Source organism: Phoca vitulina, unplaced genomic scaffold (genome assembly GCF_004348235.1).
Source record: "Phoca vitulina isolate PV1807 unplaced genomic scaffold, GSC_HSeal_1.0 scaffold43, whole genome shotgun sequence".
Taxonomy (NCBI): Eukaryota; Metazoa; Chordata; class Mammalia; order Carnivora; family Phocidae; genus Phoca; species Phoca vitulina.
Genome location: NW_022589746.1, coordinates 13,730,964 through 13,753,853, shown reverse-complemented (window position 1 = coordinate 13,753,853; position 22,890 = coordinate 13,730,964). Strand labels below are relative to the sequence as shown.

At 41.4% G+C, this 22,890-nt stretch overlaps 1 protein-coding gene across 2 annotated transcripts in view; it reads right to left on the bottom strand.

The window, feature by feature from the left end:
- Positions 1 to 22,890, bottom strand: part of PRKG1 (protein kinase cGMP-dependent 1) — a 1,214,718-nt gene that overhangs the window by 25,095 nt on the left and 1,166,733 nt on the right. For both annotated transcript variants that reach the window (XM_032430422.1, XM_032430421.1), the window contains exon 10: positions 18,558 to 18,654. In XM_032430422.1, the coding sequence (XP_032286313.1) occupies positions 18,558 to 18,654 (97 nt within the window). The remainder of the gene's footprint in view (positions 1 to 18,557; positions 18,655 to 22,890) is intronic.

The following is a 22,890-nucleotide window of genomic DNA, read 5'->3' as shown; positions in this document are numbered from 1 at the left end:
ACCCCCCTCGGGTGCCGCCTGAGTCACACACTACGTGCTTGCTGGAGCCGGGCAGAAATCCAGGTCCACGGCCCTTGTCCATGGTCCTTCCACTGGACCAGATAGAGGGTACCTAGATGCTCACTTAGTGCTGTGTCTACTGGGATTGGAAGAGGGAAAGTGAATTGGATTCTCACTGTGTTATTATTTCATTTCATATCACATGATGCATCGGAGCATACTTCAGAGTTTCTCTCCTGCAATCAACAGAGCATAAAAACGAAATTCTCCAATGTCTCTTCCAGTAGGTGTGGTAGATGTAGGACCGTATGGGTCTTTACGACTCTTCCTCCTCGGTCCTGGCCGGTGGACGTGTCCGTAGGAGACCCCTCTCTCTGCAGAGACTGCAGAGGCACGTCCTGTCCCTTCTCTTCCTACTGCCCAGTCTGGCCTTTCCTCCCAATTAAAACAAAATTTTCAAGAGATTCTGAAAACTTTTCTTCTTCTTCTTCTTCTCCAGTATACATGATGGCTTTGATCCTGTCTGCCCTCAAAGCTGACCGCTTTGTCGTACTAACTAACTGGGAAAGCCTAAGCTGGGCTGGGACGTCTCTATGGCCTCCACACCATTGGCGCAGTCCCACATGGCTCCCAGGGGCTTGTGTTCTCCACATACCAGTCCTCAGGCAAGCTGTGGGTCTGTGGGTCACTGTTTTACAAAAAATGCTAACAAGATGACTTTTTTTTTTAAGATTTTTATTTATTCTTATTAGAGATCAAGGGAGAGGGAGAGAATCTCTAGCAGCCTCCCTGCTGAGCACAGAGCCTGACACGGGGCTCGATCCCATGGTCCTGAGATCATGACCTGAACTGAGACCCAGAGGGGGGAGGCTTCACAGACTGTGCCCCCACCAGGTGTCCCTCAACAAGGTGACTTGTAAGGAAAGGAAGAGATCTGGGTGATGGAGCTAATTGCTTCATAGCAACAGCAAAGAGTTTTCTAGTGCTGTGGAGCCACAAACAGAATCTTTAAGCCTGCATTATTTGGAAGTCATGAAAGCCTTGGGTAAATGACATGGCAAGCTGTTTCTGCTTTTCAGCTGAAGGATCACTGCCCCCTGGAGTTGTGAATTGTTTACTGCGTCATCTGCCCAGCAGTGCGATTCTTCACGGTGTTGTTCATGCACACGTGTACAGACTGAACACAGTCCAAGAGGACATTCACAGGGCAGGGGCCTTGGACGACAACACAAGGACACTTCACATCAATGAGCCTCAGGCTGCGGCTAGCATCTGTGAATCTCTATGACAGGTCAGAGAGAAAAATGGAAATTCGAATTTGCCTTAAGCGGCCAAAGGCCCCTCTACGGGTCTTTGAAACTCTTTCAGATGACAGATGAGTGTGATTCAAATGAATCCAGTTGTAGTTCATAATAAAACACAAAATGTGAACACACACTTCTAGAAGAAATCTGGACAGACAGCATGAAAAATAAGCCGTGTCAGAGTGCTAAACACCAGAGAAGAAATGAACTCATGTTCTCTTCGGAGCCTTAGTGTAAGGACCTCAGTGTCTTGGGTGGCTTACACACCTGATGGAAAACTTGTCCATTATTCTTCGCAGTGATGGTGATGTACGTTTTTACTTGTACACAGGGTGGGAGGAAAGAACTCTGATTTGGGGTCATCACAGGTCTGGACCTCCACCCTGCCTTTACTTAGTTGCTTCGCTCTCAGAGCCCCAGTTCTTGCTGAGGAGAGAACACAGTATGGAGTTACTGTGACCTTAAGTGAGAAAGTGCCATGGGTGGGAAACTGGCCCAGGGTCTGTCTGCTGGACCCCTGCCACAGCCAGCAGGCTCTGCTCGATAGCGTACATCACATGTCTGCCAAACAAAGCCAGATCACCTCACTCCTCTGCTCAGAACACTCCAGTGCCTTCCCATCTCGCTCCTATAAAGACAAAGCTGTCACAGAGACTACGAGGTCTAGACCCCAGCTACTCCCTAACTCACTCTGCTGGGGTCACGCTCGCCCCCTTGCTATTCCCGGAGCCCACCGAGCAAGCCTGTGCCTCAGTCTATCTGCTTGTACTTTTCTGCCCAAATATTTTCCCACAGATATCCCCAGGAGTCCCCCTCTCAGTTCCCGAAGTTCTCTGCTCAAATGTTTCCTCATTGGTGTGTCCTCACACCAACCTCCATAAAAGAGAAACCACCCCCCTCTCCCTGCTTTCTTGTTCTCTCTAGCTCTATCCCAAGCGCATACACAGACTATTTTTCATTACTTGTTCAGCTCCTGTCTCCTCTCACTAGTCTGTAAGCAGCCTGTGATGGGGGGTCTTTTTACTCACTATCCATGACACAGAGTAAATGCCTATTAAATATCTGTTGACTGCATGAATCAAAGAGGGAACGTGAGGAACCATGACGATTTATCATGGGCAAAGTCACAGTGGAGCTGGGGTCTCAGCTCCACACTGTGTATCTCTTAGCTTAACAGGAGAAAAACAAGGGAAGCTATAAGGACAAGCATGGGTTATTTGGTCTTTTTCTTTGGTCCCAAAGTGCCCTTAATTAGGCATGGAAGGGAAGAAATGATTTCTACGTGTCAACACTGCACAAGCAATAAACATGGCCAAATACCCACGTGATTCAGCTTCCAGTTTTCAGTTTGTATTTTTACAAGATGCTTTCTTAACCCAGCGTTTTCCTTGAATGCCATTCCCAACCAGGGAGACTACTAGGCTAATAAAATCATCTCTAGAACAAAGTCCAGTTGGCTGCCAACGAGCTCTTGGGGTCCATCACGTCTTGAGACCATGGCCATTTGTTTGCGACTCATCTCCTAGCCAGCACTCCTCCTGAGTTCTGAGTTCCCCTCCAATGAACACATTCCACGATTCCCCGTATATTGCCCATTTTCGTTCTAACCAGCTCATCACTGTTACACCCACACACAGATGTTTATTTCACTGTAGTCAGGATATGAGGTAAAAACATGTATCTACTTTGCTATTTCTTCAGTAGTTTTGTACTGTATATTAGGGAGAGTCTATGCAGGGAAATAAACGAAGCTCGGGGCTGTCAGAGAGAAATGGGAATTAGCCTTTGTGAAACACATACATGCTGGGCACATCCATATGCATTATTTTTAGTCCCAACATCAACTCTTAAGGGCGGGAGGATGAGATTTTTGTTGTGTTTTTACAAAGACTTCATCGTCACTAACAACAATAGCTAACATTGCTAACATCAATAAAGCTCATATTGTCAGGAATAGCGTAATAAGTGAGTTTTCTCCCTTAATCTTCTAGGCACCCCTTTGAGGGACTACTGTCATCCCCATTTTTCAGCGGAGCTAACCGAGGATTACCAGACAGGGTCATTTCTTGCCCAAGGCCACTGAGCTGTCAAGTAGCAGAACTGGGTTCATGCTCCAGTCTTTTTGGCCCAAGCTATTTGTTGTATATGCTGCTTCCCTTCAGCTGAAGAGAAAAGGAACTGACAGCACAGTGATTGATGCTTTACAAATGAGAGTTTAATGGAACTGGCTCCCTCGGAGAGACTCCATGAGAAAAACTGAACCGTGCGGTAAATACCATGAAGCTTCACCCATGCTGGAAATGCCAGAGCCTCACTGGCTTTTCCCTAGGGACCTCAGGGGATGCTCGGGGATCTGGGGTGCCTGAGTGATGGCTTCTCCTTGTGGAATTCAAAGGATGGAGGTGGGGGGAGGGATATGGTGCTAACAGCTGGTGGGTGGCAGGTGGTTGCTGCCCAAGAGAGGCATGCATGTAAAAGCTGCAGAGATGATTGGGAGTCAGCTGCATCAGTTTCCAATTTAGTAAGTATTAATTAGAAGAAGTTTACAGAGCCAAATAGCTCATCTATGGAGGCTTTCCATTTTGTCTTTGCTTGAGTGGAGACAGCCCCACCGTCTGGAACCACCATCCTTTGCATTCTGTAAAGACCTGTCTAGTTCCTTAGAGGACAGCCCTTAGAATCTCCACTTCCATTTTAAACTAGGAGGACACAAGACTCGCAGGATCCCGGCTTGTAACCGAGAAGTCAGACCGCCCGAGGACTACTGGCAGAGGTAACTCAGCAGACATAGCGCCTTCTGCTGGAGTGAATGCTCTGAAAAATTTTCTCCTGATTAACCGACATGTCCGACTCTTAGATTGTGTCTAATGGCAAAATTTGGAAATCTAAATGTCCATCCAGAGAAGCGTGGAAAAATAAATTATGGTACATCCCTGCAATGCAGCTGTAAAAAACTAGGCCTTAAAAGGATGACTTAGCAAATGGGGAAAAAAAAAAAAACAACAGAGGGAGACAAAGCAAGAGATAGACTCTTAACTATAGAGAACTGATGGTCACCAGAGGGGAGGTGGTGGGGGGGATGGGGGAAACAGGTGCTGGGGATGAACGAGTGCACTTGTCCTGATGAGCACGGGGTGATGTATAGGGAAGTGTTGATCACTGTATTGTACACCTGACACTAATATTACACTGGATGTTAACTGGAATTTAAATAAAAACTTATTCTAAGTCGTCATTTTTTATTATGGAAAAATATGCCCCCCAAATTTATTTACACAGACAACATATATATGTGTCATATATAAAGAGACAGGATACAAGCCAGCATACATTTTATGATCCCATAAATAATTTGTATGTATGTGTATATCTCTACCTAAAATAAATCTAGGAAGAGAGTCAGAAATGTGTTTCCCAATATGTTAATAATGGTTTTCCCTTAGGGAAATTTTCAGTTCTACTTCTTTTTGTTTTGAATGGCTTAACTTTTGTACAATTAGCATTTATCCCTTTTATGAGTAAACACAATGACTCTCATGGAAAATAGATTTTAAAGTCTGTCTTAGATTGTACTACCTATTTATTAGTGTCTGGCTCTCTCAAAGGATCCTGGTTCAATGGGAGCCACTCCGCTAGAATCCCATGAATGCAAAGACCTTGCAAGGTTATATACAGCATAACAATCCACTCAAGTTTGGGTTGAACCACACTATTCATCTCCTTAAAGGACCTGCCATATTCTTTTGTACAACATGAACTCTCAGGGTAAGTTATAGCAATTTGTATTTACTGGGTCTAAGCTATTAGGCTTTATTATGAAAGGGCTTTCACAAAACAAACCCATGAAAATTTTGAAGGTGAAATGTAGTTTGCTTTTTATTCTTCTAGTTGGCCAAATGAATTACCCTAAGTCTGCTTCTGTCAACTTGAGATGATGATGATGATTTTGCAGTTGGGTGAGCTAGAGATAGGAAATCCGTGTGGACACAGGCAAGCAAGAGAGGAGGAAATGCATGTGTGCTTTTCTTCCCCTCCTTCCCCAGGAATCCTTCCCAGCCTAGCTGTGTTGGCATGCTCCCTGCCTCTGTCTTCCTCTGCAGACTCCCACCCCCCCACCCCCTGCCAGCATGCAGGCTAGAGCCTGGGTTAAAAGTGTGAGCTCTAAAATGTCACTGCTTTTGTTTAAATCTCAACCATTTTTGGGCTTGTGATCTTGGACGCATTTCTGACACCCTGTCCCTTTGTCCTTATCCATAACGTGAGGATAATCCTCAGTTTACTTGGGAAGATGAAATAAAAGGGCCCACCTATCAAGCCCAGTGTCTGGAACAGAGCACCCATTCAGTGCATATTAGCGGCTTTGATTTTTAGGTGCCTCCAGCGGTCATGGTCCCTTCAGGTCAAAGCAATGTCCTGAAAATATGAGCTAGCACAGGCCACTGTCACTTTATGCCCGTTCCTATCCTCCCTCACCCCTCTCAGACCTACCAAGGGAACAGGTGAAGGGCCGAGAAGCTACTTGAAAAAGACAGCTGAGCCTTGCACCACACTGGTTTTACGATCAACATTCCTAGAATAGGAAAAACAACAAGAAAACGCTAATACTCCAGATCTTCCTCTTCTGTTTCAGAAACAATGCTTTGCGTTATATCGGAAACTAGAATTAGTAAACATTTCACTTCTCGCAAGATGTTACTTCTGTGTGGAGCACTGTGTTGCCATTTGAACGAACGCATCCTAGGGCCGAGCAGATCTTAAGGTGGGAATTTCTGACATCGCTTTTGGCAACTTCTTAGCTGCCAGGCTCCAGGCTGTGCCCAGGTAACGGGGACTGAAGCTGAGAGGCAATGCCCCCAGCATTTCAGAGAGCTCTGGAGACACACTCGCTGGCTGGAACGAACGCCCCCATTTCTGTCTGCGGCAGGCACTTGTCTTTAAAAGGCTTGTGTCCTGCTGGACCCAATTCCTGACCCTGAAAAGGGGAGTTATGATGAGAACAAACTTAAAACTGACTCATCACCTCGGGCTGAGAGTTTTTGTCCTTAGAATCTGTTCCTCCACTCGTCTATCAGACCTTTTTATTAATAATTCATAGTTCATTTTGCAATATAGCTGTATCTTCATTATTTGGGGGAGAAAGTGGCTTTCTGGATGATGCTGTAATTAAAATGATTTCTTACATGAAGACTTAAACGGACAGCATCAGTTGCTGTGCATGAAACACCTGGCTATTTGGGTCCATAATGAACTAGATCTTCAATTGTACAAGTAGAAAACAAAAACGGTGTAAAATAAAGTGTAGCCTAAGAAAACACAGCAGAAGAGGCTCATGCTTAGAGATGGAAGGTGGGTGAGTAGTTGCTGGAGATGGGACAGGAATGGACGTGACCTGCCAAAGGGACGGGACCCTGTGGAATGCAAATCATACCTCGACAAGGCTTTTAAAGGCTTTTTTTTTTTAAAGAGGAAAAAGCCAGAAACTATGTCTATCTTCTAATTCTTGTCTTCATTGATTGTGAGATATATTTTTAATTTATATCTTAAGGAACAAATGTTAGAAATAGATTTCTCTCTATGCTTATCAGTCCCCCTTTGATAAAAGTTCCCCAGTTACCTAAAACTGTATTCCATTTTTATTCCAGTATCTGTTAATGATGAACATTTTTATAAAAAATATGATCCTTTTTTAGGACTTAATTATTGTGATTACAAGTCCTAAATTTTAAAAAAAGGCCTCACTTCCAAAAAAAAAAAGTAGGATCATGTGTTATTTTCAGCAAAATATGCAAATTATCACAAAATTATTTCATCAAAATAATAGGTAATTGCTGGGCCATGCCTTTAGTATTTTAATAATGTACAACTGAGATCAGATGCGACCTCCTGTAATCTCCTAGAGCCTTCTAAAGGCTCCCAGACTCCTAGAGCCTTTGCCTCGCTTATAAAAGGGGAATAAAATCCCCTTATAAGCACAGATATTGTAAGATCAAATCAGATAGCGTATGTGAAAATACTTTGAAAGTTTACAAATGCTACCTAAGAACAATTATCAAGATATGTGGGAATGCTAATTAAAGTGGATACTTGTAAACAGCATTTTACTCTTACAGTTCATAATTTAATCTGTGTTTTAATTAGTTGTCCCAACCAACTGAAGGAAAATGAAAGGACAGGAAAAGTCTGTCTGAATTTAAGGAAGTTTCACTTTCACAGAGAAGGGAAAACCAGCGTCATCACTTTGACTCAGATAACTTCTTGGGCATGACAAACTCCTGTGCTCACATTTTCAGAAGAAGTTACTATATTCATGCGAGAAAGAAAAAATTTTTAAGTGCATAGAAAACTCCTATTCCACACAGTAGTATTGGATTGTATTCCTCAACGTTTCCTAACCAAAAACATGCCAGTCCTTCTATGAGAATTACTTTTCTCTATAATAGTACTATGGTTTCAGGCGAACACTACTGTAAGTCATGATAGAAAACCCTGGTGGTTAAAACTTCTTTTCTCCCTAGTTGCTCAGAGTCTTCTCCCTTACCTCTCTCTCTGCACTGCACAGGAACATCAGATGTTTTCCTTTCCTTAGTCAGCGTCCAAAACTTAAGAATGAATCACAGCATCTGGTTTGTTCCAAAGGACGCACAAGGGAGGGGAGCATAAGGGACTTGTCACAGCCCGTGTGACACATAGTCAGCTGAGGTAGGGAAGCCGAAGGATGGATTATGACTTTAAACAGATGCCATAGTTGAAAAGCTTTTCAGACAGGAGGAACAGAGGCATGGCACCATGACACAATTTTATGGTAAGAATTTGACATGTAAAACTTATTTCATCGATGACCATTAAGTGGTTTATATATACATATATCATCATGTATACCATTCAGAACAAAGGAGCATAGAAAAAAATAGCTTATTTTACCTCTGCATTTTCCTCTGCCATTTGCACAAGTGATAATCAAGAGAGGGTCTCTCTTCTCTCTCTCTTTGTTCTCCTTCCCATGTTCACCACAACCCCTCATCAAAAATGTCAATTCCATTTGCTCTGTAACTTGCCTTCAGACTTAAAATTCGGTTCTGTAGCAGGATATGTCTATGTGATTAAATTCAAATTGATCAAAAGCCAAGTAAGACTATTTTCATAGAGGAGATAGTTTTCAAAAAAGACATTTAACTTTTAGCTTGGAGGAAGATCAGGAAAAGAACATCATACTTTTCTATTTTTAATTAAATGAACAAACGGACTATTTTAAAGAAATCACTTGGCAGTCAAAGAATACTTGTGATTTCTCCTATTAAGGAATTAGCACTGATTCATTGACTCAAAAGGCTACCTATATTGAATCAAAGTCGTTTACTGAAATGTGCAATTTAAATATATCATTTCTCTTCTGTAGAGTAGCTGTGTAAAGTAAACCTTATTTCACTTTGTAGTGATTATTAAAATTGATATGAACTTTAAATTATTTTCTTTCATCACTGGCACAAAAACAGACACATAGATCAATGGAACAGAATAGATGGCCTAGAAATAAACCCACGCTTATATGGCAAATTAATCTATCACAAAGGGAGCAAGAATATACAGTGGGGAAAAGACCATCTCTTCAGCAAATGGTGTTGGGAAAATTTGACAGCCACATGCAAAAGAATGAAACTGGACCACCTTCTTACACCATACACGAAAATAAACGCAAAATGGATTAATGTGAGGCCTGAAACCATAAAACTCCTAAAGGAAAGCACAGGCAATAATCTCTTTGACATCATCCCTAGCAATATTTTTCTAGACATGTCTCCTAAGGCAAGAGAAACAAAAGCAAAAATAAACTATTGGGACTACACCAAAGCGAACAGCTTCTGCACGGCCAAGGAAACCATCAACAAAACAAAAGGCAACCTAAGGAATGGAAGAAGATATTTGCAAATGACTATGATAAAAGGTTAGTATCCAAAATACATAAAGAACCTATACCACTCAACATCAAAAACCAAATAATACAATTTAAAAAATGGGCAGAGCAGTCAAACATGTTTCAAAAGAAGACACACAATGACCAGCAGACACATGAGAAGATGTGCAAAATTACTAATCAAAATACAGATACAAAACCACAGTGAGCTATCACCTCACACATGTAAGAATGGCTAAAATCAACAACACCAGAAACAGCAAGTGTTGGTGATGATGTGAATAAAAAGCAACCCTCATGCGTGACTGTTGGTGGGAATATAAACTGGTATAGCCACTGTGGAAAAGAGTATGGAGGTTCCTCATAATGTTAGAAATACCATGTGATCCCCTGGTTCCACCACTGGGTATTTACCCAAAGTAAATAAAAACATTAATTCAAAAAGATATATGCACCCCTGTGTTTACTGCAGCATTATTAATAGCCAAGAAAGCAGCCCTAGTGTTCATCAATAGATGAATGGATAAAGAAGATGTGGTGTGTATATATGGGTACGTACGTACACACACACACACACACACACACACACACACATGCTGGAATATTAGTCATAAAAAAGGATGAGATCTTGCCACTTACAACAACATGGATCGACCTAAAGGACATTATGCTAAGCAAGATGAGTCTGACAGAGAAAGACAAATACCATATGATTCACTTATCTTTGGAATCTAAAAACAAAACCAGCAAACAACAACAACAAAACAGACAAATAGAATGAACTTGTGGTTGTCAGAGTGGAGGTGGGTGGGGGGATGGGCAAAAAAATTCACTTTCCTTATCAAATCATCAAATATTTTCTTGCCCCAACCGATATTTGATTTCTATGCACAATCTCATTCATCCTTATAAAGAAATACTACATGTAGCAGGTTTCCAACTTGCTTACTCATTTCTAAATTCATCACTAAAATATTTCACATAATCCTACTTATTCCAATACTTAAAGCACACTTATAACCTGAAATTTCACATAGATGGGAGTTGAGACTCCTAAGTTGACACTTCCAATTTCTTTCATTTATTGACTCTGTGAAAGCTTAAAGTCAGCTGAAATGAAACAGAATCCCATATTGCAAAATTCAGCTCTGTGCGCTGTGCTCAGCTTCACTCATGAAAGTGTTTGTATTCTCGTGATACTTTTGAGACATAAGGCATAGAAAACTTTATGATGTTTCTGTTACATACTGGGAGGATTTTAACCAATGGCTTATAATCTGTTCTTAATGTCTTGAGATAGGTGATCATACTCAAACTTCACCCTGATATTAAATAAAATAGGATAACTCCTTCCTCCCTATTTTTGGACTTGGAATTTTTCACAAGATTTCATACAAATATAAATGTACTTTAAATATAGTTAAGCCCATTCCAAATGTATTTTGTATTTTTTTTTTTGCCCGTGCTGACTTCGTCTATGGAAAACAGCCCCATGAAGTATTTATGCTGCTCCGTCCACATGGATGTGGAATCAGTGACCGGAGCCATGACCACGCACTGGCTCCCTTGGGTTGAGCTTCTGTGATTCTTTTTGGGTGCCGAAGTTCTCTCTGTTCTGACCGTGAACTTGCAAGGCAGCTGGCTGGAGGTCAGGGGCTCAGAACTGAGCATCCAGCCCCCAGAACCTGATCTCAGAGCTCAGTGTTCAAGCTACCATGCTGTTGTGTGTCAGTGGGGGATATTAATATGAGGGACAGAGTATGAATTAGCAATAAATCAAATGTATACAGTTGATGAGCTACCCTGAAACATACAGAATGGCTCTTTCCTATCTCCCCCCCCCCCAAAAAAAACAAGAGAAACCATTTGATTTTAAGGACATGGCTATTTTCAACATTCCTAACATATACAAGGGGCCTGTTTTCCCTTCTCATGAATGAGATCTCTCTTTGAAAGTGTTTACATGAAATTTTCAGGGACACGGGCTACCTCCTGGCACAAAGTAGACTACCTTATTTAGAAGAGAAATTATGATGTTTATTTTTGGGAGGAGCCCCACCTAAAAATAGCCTGTCCAGTCGCCTTATAGTGTATTCTTTGATTTCACAGGTGGAAGCTGAGCTGAGTCTGTGTTCTATATGTTTTCATCACCGGACCTAATGCCCACAGATGCCTAGTGCCTTCACATCTGACCTCCTCTAAGAACAGACCACAGTGACCCCTGGCCGATGGGCTGCCTAAGGGCATTTTTCACCCCTCCTCCACGCAACCCCTGGGTGGGTCTGCCGCTGGGTTCAGTGGCCTGTGAAGACATGTGGCCCTCTGTGTTGTAACCTTTGCCTGGAATGGCCTTTCCCGGCTGTTCACTTAAATCCCAACCTATTCCCTAAGCCCTGGCTGGAGTCCCGTGTCTTCCCGGGGCCTCTTCGACCCAATCAGCTCCAAATGGTCTCCCTCTTTCTGCAATATGAAGAACCTTTCTGCATAATTTAGACGTTAATATAATACAAAAGGATTTCATTTGCTTTTCTTCATATGTGTTAGTCTTATTTTCTTATTTACAAGAAGGCAGACATTCCTTAAGGGCAGGAATCACCTCTGTTATTTCTGATCCCACAAAAAATATTGAGGGATTTTATAAAAGATACATTTTTGCTGAATGTGATGTGCCCATAAATTGTCACAGAAAACGTTAAGAGTGACCGAAACGTTAACTTTCAGATATACTCTTTTATCACCCATATCGTAACCCTTGGAAAGACCTGTCTAGTGCCTTCCAGATTTACATGGATCTTTCTAGAATAACTCATGGTTTTGGAGGAGAAATGAACATTTTACTGGACACTAGGACACAGATTTAAAATACTTGTAGCGAGAAAGATTCATTTCTATAGATAGCTAGTATATAAAATTGATACTTTCAAAGATGTGTAAGCAAGTAATTATTTGTAGTCTGTGCAGACTAAACTGTGTTCCAGCTACTGTATAAAATATATCCTACAGTAACAAGATGAATTAACGCACATCTTTATGAGCATAACGTCAAAGTAGAGCTAGACTTGACTCCTGGCGATTCGTACTGAGAAACTGTCCTGGGAGGTGCCTAGATCCTGACTGCACCTGTTAGGCTCAGCTAGTGTCCACTGAATGGGACTGTCTGTAGCTACCCGAATAACTCCCTTCGAAATCAGTACTATTTATTACCATCAATAATTGGCATCAGCTTAGATTCTTTTGAAGGATGCACCTAAAATGAGGGTGACCTTTAATAACAAGCCCACTAGACGAACGGCGAGGGAAGAGGCTGCGGGAGACCGAGGTGAGCTTTGAGTCTTCACGGAGCGCGGAACCCTCCCTCACCTGGGTGACAGAGGACGCGAGGCCTCGGGGCAGAGGGCGGCCTGCCATCCCCCCAGCTACTCCGTTTCACTGCCTTGGGGCTGCCAGGGAAGAAGTTCTCGAAATGTTTCCCTCTTACGTGGGGTTTCCCTTTGCAGTTAAGCCGTTCGCCTTTCAGAACGATGAAACACAACCCTGCTGACTGGGCAATGGATTTCTCGCCTATCTGCTGCCTTAATCACCTCTCAGTCTCCTTTCGCTTTCCATTGGTGGACACAGCCCTCCAGTTCGGCCTGCGTGTGACGCCCAGTGCCAAGCACTGGCAAAAATGCCACGACAGTGCTCCCGACCCCATCTGGCCCTGTGACCCCGTGCAGCAGGTGCTTGCAAACTGCTGCCACCCCGCCCCCTCCCTCGCTGTCCTCTGGTGGGGCTGGGGTGCAGGAGAAAGGAGAGGGGACCTGTCTGGTCCATGTGGCAAGAGCCAGGCCCTCACTATGCCCCAACGGGGATCCATGGTTGAAGGAAGCTGTGCAGGAACCCGATAGGATTCAGCAAACTGCACCGAACCTAAAGGATGGAGCTTTAGTGCTTTGCAGGGATTTAATAGAAGCTGTCACCGAGGTCATTATGAAGACCTCTGGCTCTTCGGGACTCGGCAGAGCAAGGGAGAAAAAAAAGAGTAAAATTATTCCATCCCCTTTTCTTAGAGCTGGGCATGATAGTTATCATTAGCATATTTTAATAATAATAGTATCACAACACTTACTGACCTATGGTGTGAGGCACTATTTGGGGGCTTTCACTCATTTACTCTTTGTAACCTTGTGAGGCTTAATATCCTACTGTTATCTTCATGCTGGAGAATGGGAAACTGAGGCTCGGAAGTAAGTGACCTCTGAGGAAATGACTGAGCATGCCCAGAAAAATTCAGAAAAATCTGAATCTAGGAGATCTGAGTCCAGAGCTCCAGCTTTTAGCTATGACATTATAATGTCTGATTTTTTTTTTCCCCCTGCACAGACATTTTACCACAGAAATAAGAACAGCAAAAGATTCAGAGAAGGGAGAGCCCCTGCAGGTTTGACAGAAGCAGGTGTGAAGAGTGGATCATCACAGCATCGATTCTAGATTTAGGTCTAATACAGGTTCTTGAATTCTAGAAGATTTTTTTTTTTTTTTAAACAAAGGTTGTACATGTGACATTTGTTTGATGTCGTCATGGTGGCTGTTGTTGGTGTGATAAGAACCTAAATATTTTTAGAAGCCAGAATGATAGATAAAGCTTCTCGTTAAAAACAAATCAGTGGGGGCGCCTGGGTGGTTCAGTCGGTTAAGTGTCTGCCTTCGGTTCAGGTCATGATCTCAGGGTCCTGGGATCAAAACCCACATCGGGCTCCCTGCTCAGGGGGAGTCTGCTTCTCCCTCTCCCACTGCCCCTGCTTGTGTTCCCTCTGACAAATAGATAAAGAAAATCTTAAAAAAAAACAAAACAAAACAAATCAGTAGTTCTGGGCAATAACAGCCCTTTTACTGCATGGTCTTAGGCTCCTGAGATGCATTAATCCTGACTTCCTTCCAGTAAAAGCAGATCAGGCCTCCTGTTCTGCTCCCAGAGTAACTAGAAAGGTGAAATGATATACTGGATGTGGAGCAATGTGAAGGTCACAGAGCAGGGTTCAAATGCCAGGCTTGATTATTTTAGTAAGGAAGTGGCATCACTAATTTAAAAACATGATTAATATCAGTTTGTCAATTAACTAGCCCGCAGTAGGTATATTTTACAGAAGTGTACTGTAATGCTTCGGGTGATTTCTGTAGATGCCCTAACTCTCCCTCTGTCTTAGGATGCCACCTCCTGAATGACCCCGCACATGCTGCTTGTACTTTGATTATTGGATTATTGGTTTACATGACTGTCCTTCCCAGGAAACTGAGTCCCTAGAGGCAGTGGTTACCTCACTTTAGACTGTATGTCCCAGCATACAGCCTGCTACATAAATATGTAACAAGTGATAGAGACAGGATGTAAGCCAAGAAGACAGAGATTATGTCTTCCATATCTTGGCCCCTATATCTTTATCCAAGTACGGTGCTCTGGTCAAGGAGGCATTGGATTGCTGAATAAAATGATTAAATATCTAATATCTAAACCACATCATCATTGCCAGATTAAAAAGGCTGATTTGTGCAAATCTATTCTGAAAAGCAAGCACCTCTCTGACGAGAGCAAAAGTAAATCAGGAATGTGACCATAGAGCGATGGGACTAATTTCCATGTGTGACTGTAAAATCAATCTCCGTATTTTGCAGTCAGACCTTGTAAATTAAGAGGATTACCGTGTGTCTTAGAGCAGCGCTTACTGCTTTAATGAGTAAATCATCTATAAAAAACTGAGTTCTTTTGCTGAAAGTGCTATTATAAACGAAATGTGGTCTTCTGGAAGATAAACAGGCAGCACTGAACAAATTAAAAAGCTCATTCTTCAAAATAAAAAAAAATGGTCAGAAAATATGGTTTCTGCCAGATAACACAAAAAAGCAGTATGGATGACCTCCTGGAGGTAATAGTTGTGAATAGGACATGTCTGATATTCACCTCATTAAAATCAGTTCTGCTAAAAGTATTTATGAAATCGAATTAATAGCTTCAGAGCAGAATTCCCATTCATATAAGACCAGTTCTTCAAGCTTCTGGCCTCATCACTGAACAATGGTTCAAGTTTCTGTTTGGCGCCAAAATTATGTTCTCCTCTCCAAATTTGGCAATAAACTACTTAGTAATTTTCCTGCCTGAAAAATCCTCTGGCATTTAAATTCATCCAAATTAAGATAAATAATAAAAAATTAAGACATGCTAAGAAGCCTTTGCATATCATTATGCAAAATAACACGAAGCTAATTTTATACCAAATGATGAGAAAACTTGTAACTTAGTCCTACCAGGAAATGGGGTTCAACAATTCAAATTTAATTCTTCATACCCAATTCAAGAGTTTATCATCTTATAATCTATACTTGGGAAAAAGTTTTAAATGCCATTATAAAATTAAAGTGTCATGTGGTTTTTATGATGTTATTTACCTGATCAACATCATTGCTGAACCAAGGACTGGTAGGTTCAAGGTATCCATTTTACATACTTGTACAGTATGGTGCATATGTGAAATTCGTCCATCTGAAGGCAGTCCTTTTTAATATATCACTCTATAATACTGATAACATGATCTTGCATGCATCAGTTTCAGAGGGGAGTGAAGCGAAGTTCTATAATCACAACAGAATGGGGCTCAGCCTGGTCCTCTCCCACTACAAGTGGCCTGGGTGCTGGTCTGAAGGTGCACTCTACTGCCCCCCTGTGCCAAGGTTGCAGCGATTCACTATTTGCGGCGATCACTCTTTGTGATGACAACAGTATGTGTGATCACAGTCAAAGCGCTGAAGCCAGACTCCCAATTCTGGCATCACCGAACACAGGTGACAAATGAACAATCACAGAGGAGAATACTTTTCATACCCAATAATTAATATTCTCAGGCAGCGAGTGAGCGCTAAGAACAGGGGACGATGAATTGTAGGGGAAGAGCCGTCACCTAAACGGCTAGTCCACAGCGAACAGTGAAGACAATCTGGGTATTCTGATTTTCACAAGGGGTTTCTGGGGAAGTGCAAAATCACACGATGTGAAGATGTCACTTCAGAGGTTAAAACCACGTGCCTCTTTTCTAATGTACTGGTTGTGCCTACCTGGCCCATTATGGATTTATCATTCATGAGCATATCTAACGTTTTTGCAACCTGGACTCCAATTAAAATTAATTCCTGAGGTTATGGTTTTCACTAGTCTATAAACATCTGTGTGGAAGAGTAAAATATAATATCCATGAGAAAAAAATTAGGCTGAACTACCTTTGACTCTCTGCTGGGATGGACGTTATGCATGTGTACACACACACATACACACACACACACACACACACAGGTATTTTGTTTTTTTAAACCACATTTTATATGGGCATCTTTTATATGCTCACACTGAGCCTTCCCTAATTTTCTGGTTAATGGTGTCTCCTCAGACATTTTTGAGGGAAGTCTCTAGAAGGTTTCCACTGTCAGCTTGGCATTTAATTGTTCAGCTTGAAGTGGTTTCAGTGTCTATGAGCAACCTTCAGCATTTCAAACATCCTGAGTAAACTCCTCTATTTCATAAAACACCTTGCTGGTAACCTAAAGGTCCCCAACTTGAGATCCTCAGACCTTTAAGAATCCACAAATTTGTAACATAAATTTTTTTTGGTCAACTAAGACAACAGTTTTATTGTCCAAAGTCTTTACAAAATGATACTTAAGAAACTACAAGTCACAAAATCACCCTCTAGGGAGTTCTGTCCATACAGTGCTTCATTCAGAAGAGGGTGGAGATACATGCAGGTATGTAAATAAACACAGCAGACAATACGCTATGACCGGCAAGGACCTCCGCCCCCTGACCTGTTTATATGTCCCAACACCCCAGGACAAAGATAACACTGGTAATAAATCTTCACTAGCTCTATGAACAGTTAGATTTTGTCACAAAAGCAAGGTTCTTGAAAACGAAACCAAAGACTGCGTTGACTGGCAGAATTCAGAGAAACAAGTTTTCCTAGACCCCCGATTTGTATTCCTATAGCCGAAAATCCTCACTATGACGTCAGACGTCAAGTCAGAAGCAGCCTGACTATAGCATTTCCAACCAGTGTTACTGGAAGCATAATGCCGATCCAACAAAACACACTATGGCTCGAAATTTTCTTGTCTCATGTTTAAGTAAATGGGATTTTTCTTGCCTGTCAGAAGCCAGGAATCCCAACTGCAGCACAAATGGACAAATGAGCAAACACAGGGCTGGGTCAGTCTGCTTTTATGGAAGGGGATTTCTCTTGTCCCCGATGGCAACAGTAACTGTTTACTGCACCGCACAGGGAGTTCCTGACATACTGTACCGCTATCTGGTATCAGGGGCTCCTCCGGGTTCAGCAGAGAGGTGGAAATTAATCTGCCTTCTCAACAGGGGTTATATCCACACCGTCTCGGAACGCAGCAACTCAGTTACCAGAATACATTTTTTTTTCTGGTCTATGTTGTAATCGACCAGTTCTTAAATTTACATTTCAAAGGCTATGCTTTCATTTGGTTTGCACCACATTCACGCAATATGTTGAATGAATAAACTTGCACCAAGATGTCCCCATCATCCTCCCTGACACTTACCTGTATGTGTTTGTGTACACAAACGTGTGTGAAATATTCAAACCATATTATCTAATATATTATCTAATATAACTAGGTGCTTGCTACGGAATCACAGAATTAATACTAGAATGTTATTTATGTTTTCTTAAAGTTTTAAAGCAGTATTAAACATCTTTAATTAAATATAGATTTTACTTATTTATTTACTTCCCTAGCTCTGAGCCATATTCTCTAACTTACTCATGCACCTGATCTACAACTACAATAATTAAAATGTAAATTTAAATATATGTAAAGGAAATGAAATATATATACATGTATTACATGTATGTATTATATTATGTATGTATCTACATATAACATATATATATCCCATTTCCCTCTCTATATTTAAACTTACACGTAGGTAGGGCACATGACTAAGTTGGTGAGCACTGCTCAGAACTAAGGAAATAGAGGTCGCAGAGTATCAGCTAGGTAAAAAGCGTTTTATGGCTCCTCGTCAAGTTAATGTGTTTACCTTTCATTTATTATGAGGAGGTTTTTCTAAAAAATATATATATATATTTTATTGTCAGTTTACGGGCTACGTAATATATAGCTCACTGTACCTGTTTCACACTCGGATGTGCGGACATGAAAGCATTTGGTACGGATTCAGGAACAGTAAAAAGTAATGATGAGAGAGTAGAGAGAAATCTTAATCTAGAGGGAAAAATGCGACAGGAAGAGGGGCTCCCCAGAGCATGTAAAGAAGAATCACCTACCAGCTCCACTCGTCCGAAGCCTCCGACTCCGAGGGTGTCGATGATGTTGAAGTCAGACAGCTTCAGGTTGGCGAAGAAAGCAGCTTCAGCTTCGTATCTGGATTTTTTGATGCGAAAAAATGGAAATTTCTTAGAGGCGCAAACACGAGAACCACGCACGACCGCCCCGGAATGACAGGCTTGTGGCTCAGGGTTTACCTGCTCAAATTCCATCTTGCTTCTAGAGTCTGTGTCTCCTCCAAAGCATAATTGTTTGGTCCCCGTTGTGCAGAATAACCAAGATTTGCACTTGTTTTTCAAAGGAGAATAAGACAAAGCACCTGGTGCCTGCTAGTCACGTGACTGATAGGTCCAGTCACCAGGTCAAAGTTACATCGCAACGCTTTCCTGCGCGTCTTCTTGCGGGCACGGATTGTTGGGGTGGTTCTTTTTGGGTTTTGTTTTGGGATTTGTGGTTTTGCCCGGTTTTGGTTTTGCCGTTCAGATTTGGGATGGCAGTTCCTCATGAGTTTCCCTTATCCACAGGCTGGTAGTGGCTCCTATCAGTATTTATTAAAAGCGGCAACATCACTGAGGTCTCTGGAGCGACATCACAGCCAGGTTTTAGGAAAACAGATCCGAAAAGCGGAGGACTGATGGGCCCATGTCTGAAATGGAGGATTTCGGAAGCATATTCACATTCCTAAGAAGTATCTCCACTTCGTTTATGTTTACCCACTGCCTCTCAGCTGGTAATCCCAGCGACTTTATGGTGGCCAGTGTCTTTATGAGTGATGTGCAGGAGCAAGACCGTGCTCCGAGGGCTAGCTATGCCCCATGCACATCTGACACATGCGAGGGGCCAAAATAAGCTTCTCCTGATGAGACAAGTGAACACGAGAGGCTTAAAATATCTTCTTATTAAAGGCCCTACTATTTTTAGAAAGGGCAGGAAGGCATAACAGTGAAGATGACCCTCCCTCTCACTCATGTCAGGTCAGGGAGTAATTCAGCTGTCTCCAAAATAAAGTATTTGCATAGCTCTGTGTAACCCATGACTTTCAGCCAGGTGGTACCTGATGCCGTCTATGCTATAGATAGACATGATGAATGCACTTGAGCAGATGATCCTAACGCTGCTCGTTTAGGTCAGTTTCTGGATAGAGTCACCCATAGGCATGCTTGGTGTTAAGCCGCATCACATTTTAGCTATTCCTTTATAATCAAACACAAATTTAGACTCTCCACTCGGAAGAAACGTGAAACGGCTTTCTAGGTGAGGTTTTAACATTCTCCAAGTTACAACCACAGTTGCAGTTTTTAACAATTCTTGACAGACTCATGAGAGGGTACAAACAACCTAAGTTTTCATTATTGGCTCCCTCTAATAAACCTCCATAAATGAGGCTGCTGGCCAATCCTGATGGTATTTGCAGACTTCTCTCATTAACTACACAATCAAAAGATCAGCACAGCCATTCTGGACATGGTTTACTAGAATGGAACATAAGCAGCAAATGTACATTTCTAGCATTCCAACTGGTCCATTACTTTTGGAAAACTAAAACTCCATCCCATTTAAAGGGCCAGTGGCAGAGTTCACTTCAACAGGTGCCTTACAAGGACATCTGTTGGGATCAGACCCTGTCACGGTTTGTATGTGGTCAAGCATTTCCTGGCAGGTTAGATAATCAAATTCTTAATGAGACTGTTTTTGAATAATATCCTATGCGCTTGCTGGATTTAGCAATCTCAGACACGAAGAGGGTAAACTCTTTCAGACTATTTTGATACCATTTTATATATTTCATAAAGTGTGGTGTTCTTACAATTCCTGAAGATACTCCCGATTTCTTACACTGGGGCTCTGTCAAGCTAGGCTGGTGATACATCTACACAAGTGATCTTCAGCCCTGTGTGCGCACCAGAACTACCCAAGCATCTCCCAGAAACCACGTAATGTGGGTCCTACCACAGAATGAGTGAAGCAGAAATCTTTGGAAGCAGTACCCAAATATCTGTATTTTTTTAAAGCTCTCTCGGTGATTCTGATGTACAACAAGCATTGAGAACTATAGCTCCAACCTCTCTGAGAGCCTTGGGAATTCCAGAAACCATGGGAGCATTTTGGGGAGGATTAAAATGGTCCTGGGAAATCAGTAGCTGCCCATTGAGTCTGGGGGTGATGCATTCATGCCAAGAGTGCTGGGGGCTCTTACAAACTTGGTCTGGGCTCTTGCCCCCTGATCCTAGACCCATTGAAATGACCAGTAATGGCTACAGAGCTTAAAACAAATAAACAAACAAACAAAAAGGAACATTGCCAAAAGGAAAAAAAAAAACCCCACAGATACAGAATGCAGAAATCATAATGTAGCTGTTTTGTGTTTGCATTTCTACAGCAAAATCCGCCTGACTTTGCTTATAGTTACTCTCTGATTAACTACTGATGGGACTTTCATTAATGGGATGAATGTATTAAATCTCATGTTAAATAGTAGACATTTTCTCTGTAGCCATTAAAATCCACCTAAACATATCCTGCTCCATCCACTGAAAGCACAATTACCATTAAAGAAAATATATCAGATTTTAATGAAAAGAGGTTGGTAACACTGTAATCATACTTTGCTAACCTTGGTAATTACTTTGCTAATGTGGCTTGGTGACTTTTTAAAATACTACCCAGTGGGGTGATTTTAATCTAGTGGCTGGTGAGATACATTTTGAGGGGCCTTCATATAATGTGCTCTTGATGTTCTATTCTATTGTTTGTGCTGGGGCCTGATTCTCAGAGAAGTCAAACAATGTAGGAATGCTACCACAGCGGGCTTTATTCTTTCCCACCCAGAACATGTTAGTTGCTTAATATTTTGCATGCATTTATTTCTCATTTAGATTACTCTTTATGGACAAGAGTTATATCACAGAGACCCTGTACACTTTTCCTTTTTGAATTAATAACTTCTTTTTTTTTTAATGTGGCAATCACCCCGGGAAGGGACCTCTGTAAAAAAGTTAAACTGTGGATGATTTAGCCTCTTCAGGTATCTACACTTGTTCATAACTTGGACATATATTTTCATTCTTCCTTTTTACTCAGGGATGATTTGAAGATACTGTGAATCCATCAATTACGTTCTACTTATTTTAGAGTTGGTAAAAGTTTGAGCGGGAAAGGAAACTAAATAAATTGGGTAGGTATATGGATGTTGTTCTATTAAATAAATTTCTTTTGCCTGAAGGAGGTCAGTGTGGAACCCAAGTTTCTAATGGAATACCCTAATGGGGCCCAAGGAATTAGGCCCAGCTTCATTCAATTCTAAAATTCATCCATGAAAGCAGCATTTATGAAAGGGACAATTGCCAAGTGCTAGGGGAAATTCATATCAGTAAGAAATAAAGTTCTCGATGTTTGGTTGCTTAAAATCTCGAAAGGCATAGAAAGTATATTTTCTAATGGTCCTCAGCTTAGTTTGAGATACTGATTTCTTCAAAGAATACTGTTATTATTATTTTAGTATTATTAATTAGTAATTATTCTTAAAATGTAAAATAATTTAATTTTAAATTTTAAATAATTATTATTATTTTAGTATGGGGTGAAAGCTAGGGATCCTCTTCTCAGGAAAGTGCAAATATCGACAAGCCTTTTATGCATAGGACCCTAAAACAGGTCAACAACACAAAAATGAATATACAACAAGAAATTAACTGTGTTGGGTGAAGGAGCCCGAGATAACCTATCATTTCTCAAACAGCCTTGACCGTAACACTCAGCTGGGGCTCTGGGTGATTAGAATCCACAGACAACTGCTCATCTGTAGGGTACTCTGTAAATAGTGAAATACTAAACTTTTTTTTTTTTTTAAGAACTGATTAAAAGGAGTGAAGTTGTCTAGATGTTTCCTTCTTTTCATTTCTGCCTATACACCAAGGAAGTTCCAAAAGTGATGAAAAGTAAAGCTGCAGGTATAAAGATGAGAAGAGCAAGGCATATATGCATAGCCTAGAAACAGAACGGTCCTGGAATAATCTCAGCTTCTCTCTATATATACAACTGCATATCTTTACAGTACTATATTCACTGTTTTTAGGAAATAGGTAATAACCATTTTTGTTTTTCCATCTCTTCCAATACTACCAGCTTCCACAAAGGCATGGAGTAAGAATCAGGTGTCCTTCATTATTCACAACTGGTTTTCCATTGTTGCCGTATGTCCATGAATCAATGGTATCATCATCCCACAACCACAGAATTGGGCTCTATTCCTTATGAATGACCATTATTATTAACAAGTAAACATCTCGTGCTCTCTACTGGAAACCACATATGATGATTCTCCCCAGTACA